General features: G+C 29.2%; 2 protein-coding genes across 2 annotated transcripts; both read left to right on the plus strand.

Annotated features, from left to right (window-relative positions):
- The first annotated feature begins 4,646 nt into the window (after positions 1-4,646).
- Positions 4,647-7,879, plus strand: LOC149892543 (metalloproteinase inhibitor 3-like). The gene is made up of 2 exons (XM_090077807.1): positions 4,647-4,905; positions 5,222-7,879. Exons 1-2 carry the CDS (start codon positions 4,788-4,790, stop codon positions 5,773-5,775), a joined length of 672 nt encoding a protein of 223 aa, XP_089933933.1. The 5' UTR covers positions 4,647-4,787; the 3' UTR covers positions 5,776-7,879.
- A 1,643-nt stretch (positions 7,880-9,522) lies between these two features.
- Positions 9,523-16,155, plus strand: LOC145183080 (uncharacterized). The gene is made up of 6 exons (XM_090077806.1): positions 9,523-13,514; positions 13,699-13,780; positions 14,025-14,102; positions 14,246-14,437; positions 14,505-14,668; positions 15,745-16,155. Exons 1-6 carry the CDS (start codon positions 13,368-13,370, stop codon positions 15,895-15,897), a joined length of 816 nt encoding a protein of 271 aa, XP_089933932.1. The 5' UTR covers positions 9,523-13,367; the 3' UTR covers positions 15,898-16,155.
- The last annotated feature ends 6,715 nt before the right edge of the window (positions 16,156-22,870 follow it).

The following is a 22,870-nucleotide window of genomic DNA, read 5'->3' on the forward strand; positions in this document are numbered from 1 at the left end:
ACTCACCGAGTCTAAACTGAAGGGTTTTAATTCAATTTAAATACATGAGTAATTACAATTTGTTTTGTGAGTATGTTATAGAAAGAAATAATGAAAATAATCGAATCGAAAATAAAAATATTATTCTTAAAGTAATTTTAAACAAAAAAAGTTCTAAAATAGTGGTTCGTAACCTTTTTCAGCCTAAGACCAAACTTTAAGAAAAAATGATTCGTTTTATTTAAAATCGGCATTTGTGTACAAAATTACAGATTAAGGTAATTCTGAAACATATCCTAGCAAGCACACAACGTTGAAGCAACGTTGAAATAACGTTGACCGACGTTGATCAACGTTATTTCAACGTTGTGTGCTTGCTGGGATCAAAAGCATATTTATCAAACCCATTTTCTTTTTACAATTTATTTAAAAAAATGTTAACGGTATATCCCAAGAACTCACGGGTTTCTTTTGTAAAACATTTAGATTAGTTTAAACCAAATGTTTATGATGCCAAAACAAATATTACAAAATAGGTTTAAAGTTATAACAAACAAAGTAAGGCTGCTAAGCTACATTTTAAAGCTATCTTCTGATTCAACTACACTACACCACTGCAATAAAGTTGAATTAAAAGATACTATTGTAAATGCATACTATCAATTTAAGGCAAGTAAAAATATGAGACAAAATAAATCTTCTGTAGAATCTTCTTGCCTTAAATAGATAGTATGCATCTTTTGTAATCAATTTAAATTAATTCATGGTACGGACTTTGAGAATAGTCTTTCCCCAGTCGGCAAACAGCGTTGAAATAACGTTGAATTAACGTTGAAACCTAACGTTGAATTTACGTTTAAGCAACGTTTAGAATGAAAGTTTTTTTCAACGTTGATTTATCAACGTTAAATCAACGTTCGGTTCAAACGTTAAATCAACGTTCAATCGACGCAAAATACGTTATAAGAACGTTGAATTTACGTTGAAACAACGTTTAGAATGACAGCTTTTTTCAACGTTGATTTATCAACGTTAAATCAATCTTCAATAGACTCAATTAATTGTGTCTATTGGACTATCAATGTATATTAAGCGTATAAAATATACTCAGTCTACAGTTAGACTATTTTTAGTTAAGTTTAGTTAGACATATATTAGTAAAGAAAAAGATAACATTTGTTTATGATATTTATATATTTAAATATTACATATATTTACATATATTTGAATAAAATCAACACAAATTTCTTTTCTTTACTGCCACCTTTTCTAAATGAGCGTATTTTAGGAAGTCAGACAATATTCCATCAATCAAAGTTTCTGTCGCTCCATCGTATATAATAGTAAAAGCTGTAAAAAAAAAGAAAATATAAAGTAAAAATCAAAAAAGGAAGATTTTAAATAATGAATGGAAAAGTTTCACATAATTTATAAAGATATACCTTTAACAATGCCATATAAATTAGTGTTCTTAAAACATATTTTTCCATCTTTGCCTTTCATATTCATTGAGGCCATAAAATTGTTTGAAAATATTCTAAATTTTTAAAAGATAATGTAACTGTGAAATGATTATAAATAAATAATAATTTTTCAAATATTTAAAATTGAATTTATTATGAAATTTTTTCTAAAATTATTAAACAAATAAGTTTTGTAAAAAGTAATTATAAATGTGATAAGAGCTATCAGTTAATTACCTCAGCATAATTTTGTGTATTCTATCTTTTGAAGATGCTCCTTCAATTAATTGTAGCTGATTTACCTACAAAAAACATAAAGTAAATCTAACATTATGGTTTGGGTCAAACATGATATCAAAACATTGAACTATTTCAGATCTCTAAGACAAATTTTAATAAAGTGATCCAGAATTTTTCTAGGACAAATTCCAAGTTCCAAGTATTTTCCAAGACAATTTTTTTCTATATAATTCAAGAATTTTTTAATGTTTTTAAGGGCTGTTGTCCATCTTAACAATCTTTTTTTAACTAAAGGGTAATGTTCAATAACTAAATACTATTTAATAAAGTACTTGTTATAACTCACCCATGATGAGCGCACTTTTTCATCATCTAATGCTTTATCCACTTCAGTGAACTCCACTTCTGATAAAATAACCCTTATTTGGCTTACAAATTCACTATTAGAAGCAGGCTCAGTCACTGTTTTGATTTCGCATCTCATTTCTTACATTGGTAAGTAGATACAACACTTTCTTTTGAAACTCTACAAATTTTGTTAAGTTTTACAAAATAATTTTAGTATTTGCATAGTAAAGAAATTTTTCAGTTTTTAAAACTTTTAAATCTTATATGAATTTTATATTTCTACAAAAAAAAATAAATTTAAATAAAAATTTACTTTAAAATATAAAATATCATACTGCCTTCAGACATTGGAAACTTATCAACTTTATCTAATTTCTGTAGTTTATTTCTATTTTTCTTAACTTCATTGTGTGGTAAATTGTTTTTAACTAATTTCTTTATACAAATTGAACTTAAAACACATAGATTAAAAAAGCTTTGTCAACACTTTGTATCACTATCAGTTGAATATTACACTTTATATTATAATTGTATCCTTTTTTTTTTTTAAAATAACACAATGTTATTTTAAATTAATTAAATAAATTTAATGAGACAATAACCTTTATCTTGAAAAGAAGAATTGATATCTTCTTGGAAAAACTTTTGGCAAGGTGAGTTTAGGTTCTTTCCATACGCATCAACTTTTGACTCTAAAATTATAAATTGAAAGTAAAATTAAGTTACACAAACCATTAAAATATATATTTCATAAATACAACGACATGATAACATGTCATTGTATATATGAAATCATATATACAATGTATATATGATTTTTTAATAAACTTAATATATATATATATATATATATGTATGTATGTATGTATGTATGCATGTATGTATGTATGTATGTATGTATGTATGTATGTATGTATGTATGTATGTATGTATGTATGTATGTATGTATGTATGTATGTATGTATGTATGTATGATAATTCCAGCATATAAACTAATGCCTACTTGGAAAATAACCAGGAAATTCTCTTTGTTTATATTTTCTTTGTTTATATTTTCGAAGAAAATCAACATCCTCATTGTCACTTTTTTCTTCTGTGGTTGTGAACTCAAAATTTTCACAATCCTGTTTGCTTTCTGTGGAAATGAAAAAGTTGTAACAGCTCTTTCTCTTAGCCCACTAATTTAAAAAAAATAACTTTAAGAAATAGATGTAATACCAGAAGAGAATTTAACTTTTATTATTGGAAACTTTTCCGATTCCGTGTCGTACTTAAAGATTATTAACCGATTTCGTGTCATACTAAAAGATTATTTCAATTACTTTTTGGGCTTTACTTATTTTACTTTAAATACCAACACAACGAATAGTTATTTAAAAACGGAGTTTTTTTGTCAACGTTGAAATAACGTTGAAAAAACGTTTACTGAGCAATGTTTAAATAGTAACGTTATTTTAACGTTGAGATTTGGTTAACCAACGTTGAAACAACGCTTCAACCAAATATCAACGTTAAAACAACGTGAAGATGCCGGCTGGGATCGTTTCTCAACCAATATCTTGGTTATAACAGCAATAAGTCTTTTTCTCGCAATTTCGCGTCATTTCGAATAATTTTCGAAAAGATTTTTTTAAGGCCAGTTGCCTTGCTCCATTTTTTATTACCTGTTTCTTACCAGGTAAAGAATCGAGTTTTAAATACTTTAGCATACTTAATTCATTTTTTATTTTTTGTTCGTTACAAGATGCAAATTTTTTGTGGGTTTGGACGTGCTTAAGCTTGCTGCACCATATTTCAAGCAAAAAATTCTCTGTTAACTTTATCCAACAAACATAAACCTAAAAAAATAAGTTAGAAAGTAAAATAACTTAAGGCGTGATTGAGAATTTTTTAAGTAAGTTTAAAAAATGGAAAGCTAAGGTTGTTATTGGTTACTAAAAACAGATTAATTGTCAACATCAAATTGTTTTTCGTCTTTTAATTGTGTTGCTAAACACCAATCCAACAAATTAAAATTGGCAACGTGATAGGATTAAACCCTGATATCACATATTTCCAAAAATATAGCTTTTTAAACGGATACAGGTGCTCTTTCATACAAAGCTATTATTATAGCTAATATTTATTTTTGAGTATAATATTATTTTACTGTTATCATTTTACTTATCAGTAAAAAGAACTCCTATATTTATCAATTTTGTACAAAATTTTAACTTTTCAAAATCAGAAAGGAAACACCATTCACAGTGAAAACTTTTCTCTAACTCAAAAATTTAATAATGTAAATGCTGGACAAGCTTCGTGTTTCATCTTCAAACACTTTTAAATTTGAGCATTTATGGTAATTTAAAGTAAAGCAGTTGTTTTTTCATTCCCTCTTCTTGCTCTTTCATAGCTAAGTCACATAACAAGTTGTAAATATATGATTTGGCAAAAATGTTAAAAATATGTCATACCCACAGTGATTATTATTGCTAAAACAGATCTTTTAAAAATAGAAATGACCGATGACACGTTTTGGACAATTAACGTACAGTAATCAGCCTTATCATCGGCATCTAAAACTTGCTTGCCAAATGCAAAATATTTTGTTTTAAAGAAAGTATGCTGTCAGTCAATCTTTGGTTTGAAAAATAATTTACTATTGAACAAGTCAAATAACCAATAAGATTAACTTATATCCGCATATAAAAGCTTGCGCCACAAATAAAAAGTTAACTGGTTCCTTTCTACAAAGAAGAAACAACTAAAACCAAGATGGATCCATCTGTTGCTATCCTAGTTGTATTTTTAACGTTTTCATCAATAAAAAGTGTTGGATGTTGCATTTGTAAGCCAATCCATCCACAAACCGCATTTTGTAAAACTGACTTCGGTAAGTTAAACAGAAAAACCTTTTTAGAGTGATCATTAACTTGGTTCGTTTTATGATAATTAACAGTAAATGTAATGAATTTACGGCTACGAAAAAATGTTAAAAAAGCTTTCCATGTCAATTTATAAATTGTGTTGATAAATGTTAATGATAAATGAACTTTTTATAAACTGATCAACAGTTTTTATTCTAAGCTTATGATTAACTATTAAGTTAATTATAAGTAACTATATGTTACCGAAACCAAGATGGCTCTTCCATCTTTTAATAAAAAAAAGACATATTGTGACAGTAAATATTTCCTTTTCATTTTTAGCAATAAAAGCCAGGATTCTTTCGAACCAAACAATAAAGAGTGGGCATATAAATGATAACTTTTTAAAATTGGGGATTCCCATGCCTCATCATATTGTTTACAAGACTCTGATAAACTCTGTGTTAAAAGGCGTAAAATTAAAGCACCACTGGAACCTACACGAAAGTGCGTCAATTTACATACCAGCGCATGAAAGCAGCTGCGGTCTTCAACTGGAAATTGGGAAACACTATCTATTAACAGGAAAGTTTGTTAACGGAAAACTCCAAATCAATAGTTGTGAGTTCATCATGAAATGGAGTCAGCTTTCTGCGGAAATAATTGAAGGTATGCGTGGAAAATACGATTGCGGTTGTAAGATTGCGACCTGTATAAATGGTTATTGTGATGAACTAAGCGATTGCAAGTGGAACGTCACGTGGAATAACCCGTTTGAAGATTGCGTTTATAAACATCTATCGTGCGAAAAGGTAGGTAAAAATTTGTGCAAATGGAATAAAAAGGCGACATTTAACAAATGTCTATTAACAAAAACATCTCCTAATCCGTCTTGAAGTGATCGAGAGAAATTAAATGTTCCCTTAGAGAAGAACTAATAAATAATCGTATACATTCGTCAAACTTTTGATTAGTTGAATTTTTTTTGCAGATTAATGAAAACAATATGCGTCAATGAAATAGTTTTTTTGGTGGCTTGTTTTTGTAATTTTTTGATATCAAACAGTTTTTTATCTTTTTTTTAAAACTGCTAACTAAACCAGTGGATTTTATTTAATTTCATAATGAAGTAAATAATTTTAATGTTTATTTCCCCATGAAACTAAGTTTTTAAAAAACCATAGACTTATTATAGAGTCGCTATCATTCGTGTATGAGTCTACTCACCTAACGTCTTTTTTTTGACCACGAATGTTCGATTTTAAAGGTACAGCCCCAGCGTCTCAATCGGAAGAGGGGGTGCAACAAGATTTCTGACCCTAGTGTCGCAGGAAGAAATAACTAAACGACACAGCTTTAAACCAACTTCTATACTGTGTTTTCAAAAGAGTGAAGATTGTGAACTAACGTAGTATAATGTAAAAGTCTTTATAAAAGTTTTTATTATTTACCAAAGACACACCTCCTGGTTTAAAGCTTGAAATAGACAAAAGTCATCGCCTTAAATATTATCAACATTAAAGTATTTCTCAAAATATAACTTTTTTTTTTTTATACTAAAATATTTCTTGAAAAAGTATTTCGGAAGGAGAATGATCTTTAAGAAGCAACACTTGGCTGATCTCTATTTACTATTAGTGGGTATGTGAAAGGATTTGTTTGGTTACCAAGAACTTCTACAACTTTTACAGCTTCTAAGTCCTTTATTATCAAATGTCCTGACAACTTTACGTGGGGTATCCTAAAGGTGTTTGCCTCTATCTCCTTTTCTACCAGCTTTTTTGAGATTATAAACTAAATCTTCATCTCTAAAACATACATTATTTTAAATGAACCGGACTCTGTTGATTTATGCGTGCAATCTGAAATGCAGTAATTGTATAATCTGGAGAATGGAGCCAATTTACTTGTTTTTCATTCAGGAATCAAAGCATAGAACGCTGATTAATTGAATTTCAAAATTAGACTTTTGTTTCACCTCGCTACAACTTTACTATGTTTAACTTCAGCTTGTGAATGGCAAACTGAAGTTAAACATTGGAAAGTTGTAATGAGGTTAACAAAGTTTCAGAAACTTTATTGTTAAGCTCTCAATTTTGATAATTAATTTGAACCATTGCGTAGTTATAGCGGCATATAAGTTCATATAAAAATTTAGCTGTCTCTTCAAGATTTTTCCCTTAAATATATTTTGCTTCAACCCACTTTAAAAATCAATCAGCAACAACGGGGGTTTTTAGGTTTTTTAATGCATCATTTATTGCCAATTAAAAATTTTGGCTTTGTCTTTTAAGGTTTGTTTTGATGTTTACACTTTTTCTTCCTTTCGTCTGGAAAGGCTAAAGATCTCAAGTATTCCACGGTTTTTTCATAATTGTGTTCTTTTCTTGTTTTTGCAGCTAATTAAACGGTCACTGTCAACTTTTTTTCTTTCACCTTTTTATAAATTTTAGTTACTACGAAAGGTAAGAAAAGATGTCTCAATTACTCTTACATAAGTTAAACACACAAATAGTATAAATTTAAAAATCAAATTTTAATTTTTAAACATTAAATTTGTATACAACAAGTTATAACAATAGTTTGGTCAACTTATTTTGAGGACAGGAACTTTTCTTTAATGTGTGGCGCGGTGATGGTGTTTAGGGCGGTGATTTGTGAGCGCGGCCATTGCATGTTAAGCACGGAGATATTGTTTAGTCAAAGGAGAATGAGTTTGCATTGTTTGGTTACTTTAGGGTGTTTGAGTGGTGGTTTCCCCTCAGTCTTATGTGGGTGTATGTTTGTGGTTCGTGTATAGTTCGTGTATTGTTCATGTATGGTTAGTGTAAATGGTAGACTCCTAGACTTCTAACAATTTAGACCTACGTAAAGCTTAACAACAAAATCTGAGTATTATTAACAACGATATAGCAATTGCTCAATCGAAATATAAATGAAATGATAATGGTACTTACTAATGATACTTACTAACTAGAAGTTGTTTCACCTAACAAATACTTCAAATATTTAACTCAAGTGTATTCTTTGATATTTACAATTACAGATAAATAATGCAATCAAAAATCACTCAAAAATATTATCTTACCACCTTTGGACTTATGGTCTAAGCGTCTATATAAGTAAAAACTATTCTAACTTTAAATCTTCTTTTTCTCTATGAAAATATCATTTACTCTCTCTCTCTCTCTCTCTCTCTCTCTCTCTCTCTCTCTCTCTCTCTCTCTCTCTCTCTCTCTCTCTCTCTCTCTCTCTCTCTCTCTCTCTCTCTCTCTCTCTCTCTCTCTCTCTCTCTCTCTCTCTCTCTCTTACTCTCCAAGATTTTCTCAACCGATCTTTTTACATATATCCGCAGATGTTACTTGAAACCAAGTGCTGTTCAAATATAAATAACGAGTTTTATTTTCAGGTTCGTCAATGTTTTTCTTTTTACCGCTTAGTCACGGCTTTCTAAAACAGGTTTTACCAGTTATCTTATAATTAGCGCTTGTCTCTGGTCTCGACTTGTTCGTAAAAATCATAAAGTAAATATAGAACTGTCGCGTGTCTTACTAATTGAACTATCACCATTTATCAAGAAAAGTTTCAATTGAATTTCTGGTCGCGAAAAACAATTTTAAACATTTATGATGAGAATAACTTGTTTTTCATGCAATGGTACATGTGTATTCACGTGGTGTGTCTGCTGTCACGTACTTTTCTTTGATCGAATATGTGATATGCTTAAGTCGGGTTAAACTAAAGAATTATTTTTACTATTTCTTTCGTTTTCCCTTCGATTATGATCGAAACGGAATGGAATATAAATTCCTTTTATCATGATTAGAAAAAAAGAAAGGAACGTAAATTCTTTTTACAATTTTTAAAAATTTTGTAATAACAAGATTACATACCAAAAGTTTGAATATAAAACAATACCAAATGCATATTCTTTCGTTTAGTTGTGATTTTAACAAAAAAAACAGTTTGGTACCCAGTTCAATGTCTGGTACCAAGGTACGAATCATTTGGGATGTAATTGTTATCATCCGCCAGGAGTTACTGTATATTGATCCCTACCAGCTACGTGTCTCTTATACAAACTGTTTCATCATTTAAAATTGATTGGATATGTTGAATAACAGAGCTTTTCTACTGCTAAAAATAACGGCTGACACCAAACAAATGACTTTAAAAAAATGAACTTTGTATAGCAACATAAAAATTTTTTTTTGATTAGAAACATGATCAAGAATATCAGGTTTTATACTTCCTTAAAATTACAAACAGTGGCAACCACCTTTTGTTATGTTTCATTAGAATTTTAGCGTTGTTTGTAATTGCTTAACGGTATCAAGAGTTATCTACTAAATGGATGTTCTCTTTGCTTATTTTACAGAAGTGTGCAGAAGGTTTCACCTGGAGCCTGCGCAAACAAGAGATGGAAGTTAAAGATGATTTAAGTAAGAGATGGATTGGTTAAAGTAAAGTTTCTTTTATTCAAAATCATTTTGAATCAAAAATATTTTTTGATTTACAAATATTTTCAGATACTTTCATCAATTTATTTAATTTCAATTTCAATTTTACTATTTGGAAAAATATTTTCTTAAAATACCTTTAATAAGTTAAAAATATTTCATTTATTATATATTTATCTTTTTTTTTTTTTTTTTTTTTTTTTTTTTTTATATATCACACTTGTGTAATAATCCTGGTATTGACATTTTTTTTTCAGCTTTTGTAACTTAGTAAATATTATAACAGCTACTTTAATGATGTTTATAGCTGCCCTCGTTTTGTTTAACTAAACGAAAATAAACTACACACAGTTTATGACGTATCAGCATTTTTGACGTCAAAAAATATTTGTTTAATCTGAATTAGTTTATACAGGTTAAGCTTTGGACAAATATCGATAAACAATTTTTACATTAAACTTTATCTCGAAATTAAAAAAATTATGATCTTATAAAACTATTTATCAAATAGGGGTGGCCACAATTAAATAAATACAATTGCTGTTGAGATACTAGCAACAAAAAAGGAAAAATTTTATTCCAGGAATTGTAAAGCAAAAGTGAAGTCTTACTATTTTGCGATCAAGGGAAACACATGAAGCCAAGTGTTTTCTTTGCTATATTGTGCTTAAAATCCATGAAGGATCCACTCATTCCTTGTAATGGAATACCATTTTAAATTTGCCAAAAAGTAATCAATACATTTTCTACTTATAGGGTACAAAATTTCCAAAAGACCATAAAATATTCGATAATTGGTCGTAAATAGCTTGAAGTGGTTAAAGTCATTGAAAAAATGATAAGAAATAAGGAATATATTCATATCATTGAGCAGTCTCTCATGATTTTTATAACAATAAAAGTTGAGCTGAAATTTAAAATGCGGGAAGCGTGGAAAATGATCAATAGGAAGAACTTTAAAGATGAAGATGAAGGGAAAAACAATAAAGATACTGACCTAGTAAGGTTTTAATTTGAGCTGAATAATAAAGCTGCGAAACTTAATAACCTTATTAAAGTACTAGGGCCAGTAGTACTTTAATAAGCCACTCTGCAGGAGAGGATACTTTCTTTTTGCTGCAAAGCTTACTGACTTTGTTTTGAGTTAATCAGCCAAACTAGAAACTAATTTTCTGTGAACTAGAAATCAGAGAAAGACTCTTGAAAGAGTTAAAAACAGACGAAATCCTATTTTCATTCACGTTATAGTAAATCTTAAAAACCTGGACTTCAACTGGAAAGTTAACCCGGACAAGTTTGGCTTGAAAACTGGAACTCTTACAAAGACTGACTTCGGAAGCGCAATTGCCACATGCAATAAGTGATAATAAAATAGGAAAAGAATTAGTACTGAAAATCTTCCTTTGAAAAAAAACAAAACAATTGGATCTGTTAAAAAAAGTCTTTCAATTTAGCAGAAAACGTTTTTCTCTGGAGAAATTTACCTGCTAATTTGCCTTCAAGCAAATATTATACCGGTAATCCCAAGTTGCAGCATTTTTTATGTTTGTATTTCCATTATTGTAAAAGACCCCTGGATACAAATACACTCCATTGACTGTTCACCGAAAAATATTTAGTGATTCTAGTTGAAAAAAACTATCGTGAAATTTAAGTAGCAGTAAAATGATATCGTTACATTAAAAAAATTAAAATTTTTTTTAATGTAACGATATCATTTTACTGCTACTTTTACACAATTTTGGAGAGTTACTGTTTTGGCAAAAATCACACCACCTAATTTTGTAATATTTCGGGTTCCTTTGAAACTTTTTTTAAAAGTTTTGTTTGATAAAAATAGAAAGAAATCAAAAACTATCAATTCAATATTCAGAGTTAATTTAAAATTTTACACTTTGCACAGTATTTTTGTATTGTTTTTTTCTCAATGTTTTCATTCCACGTGGCTGACTTTTTAAATACATTGGCTGGACTAAATTAAAATTGATCTCAACTTGTAAACACTATGCTTTCACCTCAGTAAAAGTTTTTTTAATTTCTTAAATAAACTGTATACTTATAAAATAGGATTGCTCCAGTATGCGAGCAGCTCTCCTCCAAACTGGTCATGCAATTGCAATGTGCACACGCATAACTTTTGATCTTTCTCAAAGAACCCATGGATGAAATGCTTAATAATACTTATGAAACTATAATGTTATTAATACTTATGTAATTACAAGGTTATTAATACTTATTCTTTAAGAATTTACCTAAAACATAAAAAGAATTCAAATTTAAAGGGCAGCATAATAAAAACTTTTTAGTTTTAATACAAGATGTTTCACTTTCTCAAGGTACCTATTAGGATAGCTATCAAAGTTATCAGAAAAGTTATTTTTAAGATGTTATAGATGTTTATAAAACTTGCTCTATAAACAACATTATTTAACTTATTTTTGCTTAGAAATTAATCCTCTACGTATTTAAGTTTGTTTGTCCTCCACAATGGTGGTATAGTTTATACGCACGTAATTAGAATATATTTGCGATGAAAGTTATGCAAAACTCTGATACTAATTAACTCTTTTTTATTAAAATCTTCAGATGATTCTCTGTGCGTACTTAACTAAAAAATAGTTTGTAATGCAGTATCAATATATTATTTAACTAGAAATACGTTTTTTTCGGGCGTTGTTTCCCCAAAATTATCGGTATATGTGTTGTTCTTCAAAGTTCTTTTGACATCTAACAGCAAAAATGAAAAAAATCCAAAACACATTTGTCTTTGTTAGTTAAATTTAAATTATTTATCGACAGCTATGACAATCCGATATACTGTCGTGACGATAATGAAAGTGGCAAAAAAAAAAAAAAGAGAAATATTCTGACAATAAAGATGAAAAAAAATAAAGAACGGATGAAAATAAAAATGAAGACAAAGATTTTTTAAATGATAATGATAAAGAGCAGAAGATGATAAAGAAGAAGGAGCTGTTGAAATTGTTTCAAGCGAAGATAAAGATTGGTTTGGTTTATATAGTTTTTTGGTTTGGTTTATATAGGAGAACTTAAGGGAGAAAATTTCAAACTTAAAAAGAAACAGTTTTCCATTTATTTTTTGACTTTACAAGTTAATAAGGTCAGTTTAATATTTCCTTAGATAGGTGTTGAATTAGTATATAGCGGTTTAATATGAATGGAGAATGTTTATAAAGAAAATTCTTTTTGATAAATTTCCAAAATATTTTTGGCAGTTTTTATATTTAACGCAAGTGAAGAAAGAAAAAAATGATTTAAAGTTTTACTTTAATTTTTATCAAAAAGTAGTTGATGATGAGCAACATTTTCTAATTTCATCAAGACTTAAAAGGAATTTTTGAATAAGTCATTTAAAGTCTCCATCAAAGCCTATATTAAAGTCTATATCAAAGCCTCATGGATGCAAACATGCATATGCAAATGCCAACATACAAGTTTAGTGGCTCAGAGTTCAGTTAAAAGATTCTGAAACTTACTCAACTTACATTTTCAATTTCAGTATTTTTTTCTGATTTTGAAATTGAAAATGTAAGTTTAAAAAATAAAAAACTTTTTTAAAGAAAGATTATACAATCTATGCAATCGAAAAAAAAAAATCTCAAATTAATCAATTTAACCATAAACAAACCTCATTCAGAATCATGAAAATATTATCAGATAAATAAATCATGAACATTTCATCATGTAAACAATGTTTGTTCATATTTATGAACAAACATTGTTTAGAATCAGGAGAAAAAGAACAGTGAGCTGCGCTGTTGCACTGCTATAGATAGCTAGCGCGAAAGCAACAGCACGATCTTTAAACAACATCAACCCCTAAAGCCACAAGTACATAAATATCACTTTTGTTTTTATGTTATCAATAAATTCACAACTGAATTATCACAGTTATGACATGACTTATCGCAGTGGTGGTTCTTGCTGCTATAAAATAACTTTGCAATAATCTTTTCGATCATCTTTAAATCATTTAATTCCTTTACTGGCTTTTAAAGACACAAAAAATGAAAACAGCTTTTACAGTTCTTCTTGCCTCTCTTTTCATAAATATCGGTGAGATAACCTGCAAAGACAAAGTGACGAATGAGAATATTGATCAAAATACCGAACGATATTTAACAAAATCAGAAATAGCAAATAAGCAAAATGAGGTAGGAAACTTGTGTTTTTTTTCGAAGCAACCTTAATCTTTTTATCGGCAAAACAATTTCTGACCCTGATTACTTCTCAAAAGTTCAAAATAAACTCCCCCATTTTCTCTTCCAATTTTAGAAATTGCAGCTAAGACTTCAATAGCTGCGATTCTCTTTTGACCTAAGTTTTTATATTATGCAGATAATACCAAAGTTGAACGCTGCAAATTCACTTAATGATGTCCTTAGCGTCTATGGACTTCGAGATTTTCTCCAAGAAAAAGGTAAATATTTCTCATTAACGATATAATTAGCATTTAGGTCATTCAGAAAATTTTAACATCCTTTTCTCTAAATATTCGATGTTTAGTGTTACTGTGCAATTCAGTCTAATTTTTTGGGTGCAATTATTATTGTTCTTAATTTAAATCCATACGTTTTGTGTAAATCTCCGTGCAGAAAATTTTTTTTATTCAAACTCATGAACAATGTTTCAATTTTTGTGTGTGTGTGTGTGTTTTTTTTTAGAGACTAGTTCTGCGACTGATCGAAAACTTTTTGTCTTGAAACCTCGCCCAGGACTTAAGATGGATTCTACAACCATCGGTAAATATTTGTGAATTTTTTTTTTTTTGACCATTTTTTTTAATCAATTTTTTTTTTTTTTTTTTTTCAAACAGTTGTAATCTTTTTGTTCATCATGGGTCATGAAAAGAACTCTCAAATTTTCATATATGTCTAACCTTTAGAGTTAACTGATTTTGAATGCGGAATTCGCAAAAGGGTTCTTGATTTTGAGTACAAGCCAGGGTATTTTACGTTTCCTTCTTGCATTGAAATGAATGAATGCAGTGGTTGTGGCACGAAGTCTCTATTGTATCAATGCGTGCCAGACGAATTTACAAATATCACAAGTTATGTGATGGATATCACTTACGATGGTAAGTCTCTGAACTTTTCTTAACACTGATCGCAGTAAACATCTGTTCTCAAAAATATTTTTTTTAGGAACAAATTATAAGCTGAGGCCAGTAACCACTGTTCAACCAAAAAGTTGCAAGCAAGAGTGTCGTGTAAAAGCTTCAGATTGTTTACCTGGTCAGGTTTACTTCAGAGATAGCTGCAGTTGTTCCTGCACAAGAAATTCTGATGTGTGTCCAGTTAGAAAGCAAGTAAGTGATCCAATTGATTTTGATTATTTCTAAACGCAAACATAATATTTTTATAATCAAATACTTTATATCTTATAATATATTATGTATATTAAATCATTCAATAAAATCAAATAATTTACAAAGGTAAATATAATATTTGTTAAGTAAAATATAATATTCATGAGCGTCAATATAATGTACATATTTATCACAAATTTAGTGATCCGATATATAGGGCGTTCAATAAATAACGCACAACTTCAATTGTCTGTTACTAATTAACCAATGGGAATATTTCTAGAATGTTCTTTTTTTAAACATATATAAGAATGAATATTATGTTGTAGATTGCTATTTTTGAGAATACAGTTATGAACAATATTTCTATGGAAGACAGAATTTTTATCATCTAATGCTATTATGGAAGTGGGGTGAAAGTATAACAGCAGCATTTCGAAAATTCAAACAACTACGTAGTTTAATAAAAGATCCATTCACCACACACAGCATGAAAGGATTATTTGATAAATTCGAAGAAACCGTTATGGATGGCTCACCATTCATATTTTTAACGGAAGCTGTTTGACACCGTTAAAAATATGGATAGCTCACCATCCATATTTTTAACTGTGTCAAATAATTTCTTCTTAATCAGTTTGGTAAAAATCCAGTTATCGGCAGACATTTCAAACAATTCTGGCCTCCTCGTTCCTCAATACATGCGATTACTGGCTCTGGGGAGAGTTGCAAGCAAAAGTATATGATTGCAATCAGCCCAAATCTAAAAAAGAATTAGTTAATGGCATTGAGCAAGCAATACCAAACCTTTCACAAGAAAAAACGGCTACAGTCATCGACAATTTGGTGGCCCGTTTGGAATCTGTTGTAAAAGAAAATGGAGACCGTTTCGAGTATCTTTTATAAACTACAAATATTCATAATTTAGTTGTGTTTTTGAAATAAAATGCAACTTGATTATTTTTTCATGTTGCTAGCTTATGTTAAAGCTGTGCGTTACTTTTCGAACATCCTATACTATCGTAAGTCATCATTTTATTCAAATTTCAAAAGATTACAAAATGATTTTTGTTTAGTGGTCTTTGGTAAGTTGCGGATGTGAATGTTCCGATGTAAGACCATGTCCTTCTTATAAGCCTTGGAATAAAGATACTTGTTTGTGTACATGCATCCCGAAGACTTGTCCGAGCAAAATGAGGCAGGACCCACTTTCATGCAATTGTATCTAAATGATAATGTGACCAAACCTCTGATAATACCCGAACCCCTGATAATCTGATTCATGAGCTTTAATTTAATGTCTTAAATTGTAAAATAATAAATCAAAAAGTTAGACAGCAACCAATTGGTTGCTATTTTACTTTCACAGCTTTGCTTGATAAATAAATTTTCTAGTTTATTGAAATATGTTTGTAGGTGTTTGTATTTAAAGCATTATTTTTTTGTATGTTAAACTTATAATGTAAATATACTCAACCAAAATCTCATATCATTTTTGCCCTTATAATATGTTAAGCTATGGAGATAGGGGATGAAGTTTCCAAAAGAGTTTGGGTCGAATAACCTATTAGATAGCTCTAAGCGTAGCAAATAAAATTAATATATGGCAGGACACTTACCCAGATAACACATCAACTTCCTGCCGATGTCTTTTAGATACCTTTGTTATGATCGGCCCTACATCGGCTAGTCGGCGATCTGATCACCGGTTCTACGTCGGCCTTATCTAAATGGCCCGACGTCCAGAAAATGGTATTTTGCCGACGTCGGCACATTGACATTATTGTGCCTTTTGAAAAGAAGTGAAACAGCCGACTTTGGATAAAGAAGTCGGTTGGGCACCAAATTGATCATCGGCCTTGAGTAAGCACAATATTAATATTCTTGCCCCGTTCATATATATGAACTGGACTTTGTTTAAACACACTAGTTTATCGACATACCAAAAGCAAGATCTTTTTGAAGTCGAATAAAAAAAAGACCGCCTAACTTTGAATGAAAACGTGATTTGATTGCTATTATGAATTTAGCACAATACCCATGGAGCTATGTAAAAAAAAAAAATCCATCAAAGTTGTCGCAAAATAGCTCAAGGAGACTTTAATTTTGTATCAACTGCTTGAATCGCAATCTTTAAAATTTAAAAAGAATTTAATTTAAATATATCCACATTTTATTCGTTTAAAGGAAAAAATAAAAACGATTTTTTTATAATATATATATTATAGATGACTTACATTATAGTTAATATAAGCTAATGTTGACTTGCACGGTCGGCACATCGCACAATGGGCGGAATTTCAAAAAACCTGGCCAAAAGTCAAAAAATGATTATAATTAATGGAAAATTTCTGTAAAGCATTTTTTTGAATCCCCAACTTTGAATTTGACATAAGTGTACCAAAATTCAATAATGGTAGATCCAAAATGGCGGTGTTTTAAAAACATTAATCATTAGAAATGCCTTTGGGCTTTCGTATTTCACCAATTAGTTCTAATTCGACATTTAAGTTCAATAGACTAATGTATTATTTACATTACATATATAAACATTATATATAATACCGATATATAATGTATTATGACTGTATTATTATGCCGCAATGTTAAAAAAAATAAATTGAAAAATTCATTATTTATTCTACTTATTTATTTGTTCAAGGAAAACAAGGAAAACTTTTATTTGCATCATTTATCATAATTGTTTCATTTATATTACTTTAAAATAAATCACCACTGTCATCTGAATCATTTATTGTTGAAATATTGTTGATAAACTCAATCACAGACGAATGAGTTTCAGAGTTTTCGTTAATCTCCGGAGGTAATAACATTTGTAAAGCTTGAGAAGACAAAGATCTGCTAACTTTTGCATGAGATTTTAAAAGTGAAGATATTGCAGGATCTGATGAAACCAGAAGTCTGCAAAAAACGTCATGCATTGTATTTTTTCTGGAATTTTTCCTGGAGAAATCTTCGCGATATTTTTTTTAAGTCTTTGTTTCTCGATTCCTGTGCATCCTCAGATAGTTGTCCTATGGGTAGTATTGCTGTTTTTGTTATTAAGGCTCCATGAATAAGTACTTTGTGTACTGTTGTAGGCATGTTGTACCAAGGATACTTTTCAACAAAAACTAGTGCAGTTTCGGTAGAATAGTTATCGAGTTTGTCTGCGTCTATTGGAAAGCCACTAGATAATACCTGTAAAATTACATGAAACCGATTTATTAGTTCTAAATCCACTCCTAGAATATCAGCAGACACTTGTGAGTTTTTAAAAAATCTTCGAGCTGTATTTCCGTCATTTGTATTACCGCATCCTGGTTTCGGTCGATCAACTATTAACCCTAGCTGCAGCTTAAAAGCATTCTGGATTAACAATTTTTTTTGTAATATTATACTTTTTTCAATGTCAGAACGTGCTTGCCATTTTTTTATTCCAAGTTTATACCCAAGATGCAAAAAACATTCAAAAAAGCGAATCCATGTGTGCTACTCATTTTTTTGTAGTTTTATTGCACTTAAGAAAATCAGTTTCTCAAGAAACATAATAACTATATCTATATACAATTTGACTGATTTTGTAAAGAAAACAAAACACCGCCATTTTGTTTACTAAAAAACACGACTAGCACTACACAATATAAGTTAATGAAGTAATAGGCAAAAATAGGTGCCTTTTCTTTTAATCAATCTTTAGAATACACTTTTATGAACAACATCCAAATTGTAACTAAGCGGAATCTCGCGGGTTCACTACTTTTTCAATGCTTGAAAAATAGGTTAAAGAAAATAAATAAACTTTATTCTGTACTTTTTTGTTCGCACTTTTCGCATAAAATTTAGAGAAATAATATAAAACATTTTACTAAAATATTATATAAATACCTTGAATAGTATCGTCCATAGTTAGTTTTTTAGTAACGATAAATCACTTTTTTGTAAACGATACTTATTTGACCACTTTTTTTTTTTGTTTTTAAAATGCCTATTAAGTGTTTTTAATAACAGATGTTTAACTGCGTAGATTTAGGTAACTTTAAAATTTATACAATTTTTTCTTATACAATTAAATGCAACAGGGCTTTGTTTATGTAGTTTCAAAATAATAAAATCACAATAGTGATTTTTTTTTTTGACTTTTGGCCAGCTTTTTTGAAAATTAGCCCACTGTGCATTGTTGTCTCCCTCCGTCCCGATCACTCGCATGTTTTAACCAATCCCGACTAACAATACCTATCTCGTTATCTGTTGCTCGACTAGTTTTTGGATTTCTTCTAACTGCATTTAAACATGTAAAACGTATATATATATATATATATATATATATATATATATATATATATATATATATATATATATATATATATATATATATATATATATATATATATATATATATATATATATATATATATAATTTAATCATACTCCTAATAATACCAGAAAGAAATATAATTGAGAGCGTAATATGGTTCAAGCCACCGTTTAGCAAAAAAAGTCATCACAAAAGTTGGCAAATCTTTTCTTGAATTGGTAGACAAACATTTTTTAACAAAACATATTTTGAACAAGATATTCAACAGAAACACATTAAAAGTTAGTTATAGCTGCATGCCGAATTTAAAATCTATAATAAACTGGCATAACCAAAAAATCATCGACGAAATTAAAGATTAGGAAATCCTGCAATTGTATCAGCAGGTTGAATTGTCCCCTAAATCAACTTTGCCTGACTGAAAATATACTATACAACCCACCCAACATGAGACGACTTTAAGACGTATGTAACTTATCTTTAACTCGTCTAGATGTCTGCAACTAGTTAAAGACGTGTTTATGACGGCTTTTCCACACCTCATTAAGATATCTTCCGACAACCAGTTTAAGACGTCCGCAAGACATCTTAACAAGACGTCTTACAGAATAACCAGTTTAAGACGTCCGCAAGACATCTTAACAAGACGTCTGTCAGAACAACCAGTTTAAGATGTCCGTAAGATATCTTAACAAGACGTCTTTCAGAATAATCATTTTAAGATGTCTTTAGCACATCTTAACGAGACGTTCAACAACAGAAATATATACAGTTATGGTTAAATAACTTATACGTAAAATGAATACAAGAAATAAAAAATAATTTGTCACGTTTTAAGGAATTTAGCAAAGCCAATTTATGGCAAACCACAAGAATAACTAAGAATTTATTATTAACATAATATGATTTACCAGCTCAGCTGTACAACGTCAAAACACAGTATCTGTATTTTTCATAATTGGATATGAAAATGATTTTGTAAAGTACGTTGGGCTGCCTCCTTAACTTCATACTTATCACTTGAAGCTTCATAGTATGAAGTTATATAACCTTAATTTTATATGACAAAAACTGATGGGTTATTATGTACTTTTTATGATAAATGAAAAAATATATGAAATATGAAAAACGAAAACATGAAATATCTGCCGCATTTTGTAAGATAATTATAAATTTAAATCATTTTTGAAAAGGTTTTGCATTATCAAATGAATTATAAAATAGCTTGGTGAATGAAGGACTAAGCTGGCAAATGAAGGACGAAAGAATTGAATGAAATCAGATCTTGATAAAAAAAAATAATTAAGCATTTTTATATTTTGCTACACTTTTTTTTAGTCATTTTAAATTTATCCTTACAGGTCTATTTTATCATTCACAGACTTTGTTTACACGAAAAAAGTTCCCAAGTTTACAAATGTTTATCTTGAAAAAATGATAAAATCTGTTCTTGCCGACAACTAATTTTCTTTATCTTGCTGTACGTGAAGTGGATACTTTATCATGAACAGTCTTATTAAACAAATGCTATAAAAGTTTAAAATAATACAAAAAGTTAAACTGTAATAAGTTGCACGTCCACTCTTATACGTCCATTCTTTAATTCCTTCCTTAATTGCGTTTTTAATTACGTCTTTATATCCATTTACGGAAGAATGACAAGAATTGCGTGGTTTAAAGTTATTCGGTCTGACAATAAAATCAGTTGAACACACTATTAAAGTTAGAGCTTTTCTTTTTCATTTTTAAAATCGACTGTTGTTCATACTAGATATTATTCTTGTGAATAGGTGCATAATCAAAGGTTCTTGGGAAGGAAGAGTAGTAATGATGTTTAAAATAGTTTAATGAAGAACAAGAATTTTGCTAGCGAACAAATTACGATTTTAGTTCTCAGTCGCATAAGTAACATCAAAAATATAGTCTCCTCTTATAGCTACTGGTATTGTATATGTTTCCGGATTTCTGCGTTGACTATATGCAAAAGACCAACTAATAATTCAAAATAATTTTGAACTATTTCTGTAAAGGGCCTATGGCTAGGTTATACTTTACAGATTTCTGAGAAACTAATTGAATTTAGAAATTACTTTGTTCGCTGATGATAAATTTTAACATAGATAGACAGAGAGGCGGATAGAGAGATTTTAAAGAAACCCACCTTTATAAATGTATAATTGGTAAGTGTCTTTTAACGCTGCTTTCCAAAAAAACAATAATATAAATATATATTTATGTTGTATTGGCAGGAGACTGAAAGGTAATATATATATATATATATATATATATATATATATATATATATATATATATATATATATATATATATATGGGAAAGGTGCCTATGATGGCATACTGGTCATATTTCCAAAAATATTAGTTTTGGTGCATAAGTGATTAGACCAACATGTGTATATAAGTAAATCATAACTTCTGGTAAAAATTCGTCCCTCCGTCATAAATAATGCTTTTGTAATCAACAAACATAAATTTTCGCATGTGGTGTTGTAGTTTTAATGCTCTCATATATTTAGGATTACAATTTTATTATACATCATACAGAAGTAAAATTTTCTTGCATTTCATCTGCAGACTTTGTACATTTATTAGAATACTAATTTTAATGCTATGTGTAGAATAAGGTAGACACAGTTTGTTTTAATAAATATGGTGACTCTTTCCTATGATGGCATACCGAGGAGTTGCCATCATAGGAAAGTCTGCAAAATGAATTGAAAAAATTGCCTGAAACAAATTTTAATGCGCATAAAAAGGTGATCAGGCTAAGAACAAAGATGAAATACAAGAGTTTGAGAAACCAATACATTTGGAAATGAGATCTCCCCATCAGAAGCTTCCATAAGCATTAGATCTTCTGTTTCAACGAAAGGATAAGATCTAGTATACAAAAGTTGTGTCCGGTACCTTTAGCACCCTCTAAAATTGAATTGAAAACGTGGAAAAACTGGACCTCTGAATACCACACTGGATATTCAAGAATTAAAAGATAAGGCAAAAGAAAAAGATAAAGAAAAGGAAAAATTTGTTAGAAAAACAAAAAGAAAGACGACTGTTTAAGAAAAATACTGCAGTAAGGAGATTAAAGGAAGTAATAATAAAATGAATTTCGAATCTGATACAGCATTTTTGTATTGTTATGAACTTTATTCGCTGTCTTACTCTAGAGAACCATGAATTTGTTGTCAAAAATGCAGATCTTAGTGTCATTGTTTATGTGCAGGCATAAAGAGAAGTAGAAAAAAATTTATATGTGAACTATGCTTATAGACCAAATATTTATTTTTAATTTTGTTTTTTTGATAAGTTGTGTTTCCATTAATAAAAAACAAAAAAAATTCTTGTTTGTCTAATTTCTTTAAAGTGTGCCATCATAGGAGCAGTTAGTTGCCTATGATGGCATACTTGCATTTTTTTTTTAATGGTATAAACTTATAAAAAAGCGAAATAGTGAAAATTCTGAGGTTCATTATTATTCTGCATGATAGAAGGAAAACACCCATGTCAAAAATTTTTTTTAAAGTTTTCAGGTAATGACTCAGAGCAACGTTAAAGTTAAGTATGCCATCATAGGCACCTTTCCCCTATATATATATATATATATATATATATATATATATATATATATATATATATATATATATATATATATATATATATATATATATATATATATATATATATATATATATATATACACACACACACGTCTTTTTAAGCCGTCATTAATACGTGTTAAATAAGATAATATCAAGACGTTTTAGTCAAGACGACTTACTGTGTTTCATTTGAGACCAGTTTAAGACAACTTTAAGATGTCTTAAATAAGGCAACTTTAGGATCTTTAAGACCAATTTCGAGACGTC

This window comes from Hydra viridissima, unplaced genomic scaffold (assembly GCF_058129835.1).
Source record: "Hydra viridissima isolate aposymbiotic clone 2 unplaced genomic scaffold, HvirCarnegie_v1 scaffold_2, whole genome shotgun sequence".
Classification (NCBI taxonomy): Eukaryota; Metazoa; Cnidaria; class Hydrozoa; order Anthoathecata; family Hydridae; genus Hydra; species Hydra viridissima.

Bases quoted from the DNA above. Each gene is read 5' to 3' on its own strand.
- LOC145183080 (XM_090077806.1), top strand. From the start codon at position 13,368: ATGAAAACAGCTTTTACAGTTCTTCTTGCCTCTCTTTTCATAAATATC. The intron at 13,781-14,024 runs GTAAATATTTCT...GTTTTTTTTTAG, and splicing joins AGATTTTCTCCAAGAAAAAG to AGACTAGTTCTGCGACTGAT. The intron at 14,669-15,744 runs GTAAGTGATCCA...ATTTTTGTTTAG, and splicing joins TGTGTCCAGTTAGAAAGCAA to TGGTCTTTGGTAAGTTGCGG.
- LOC149892543 (XM_090077807.1), top strand. From the start codon at position 4,788: ATGGATCCATCTGTTGCTATCCTAGTTGTATTTTTAACGTTTTCATCA. The intron at 4,906-5,221 runs GTAAGTTAAACA...TTTCATTTTTAG, and splicing joins ATTTTGTAAAACTGACTTCG to CAATAAAAGCCAGGATTCTT.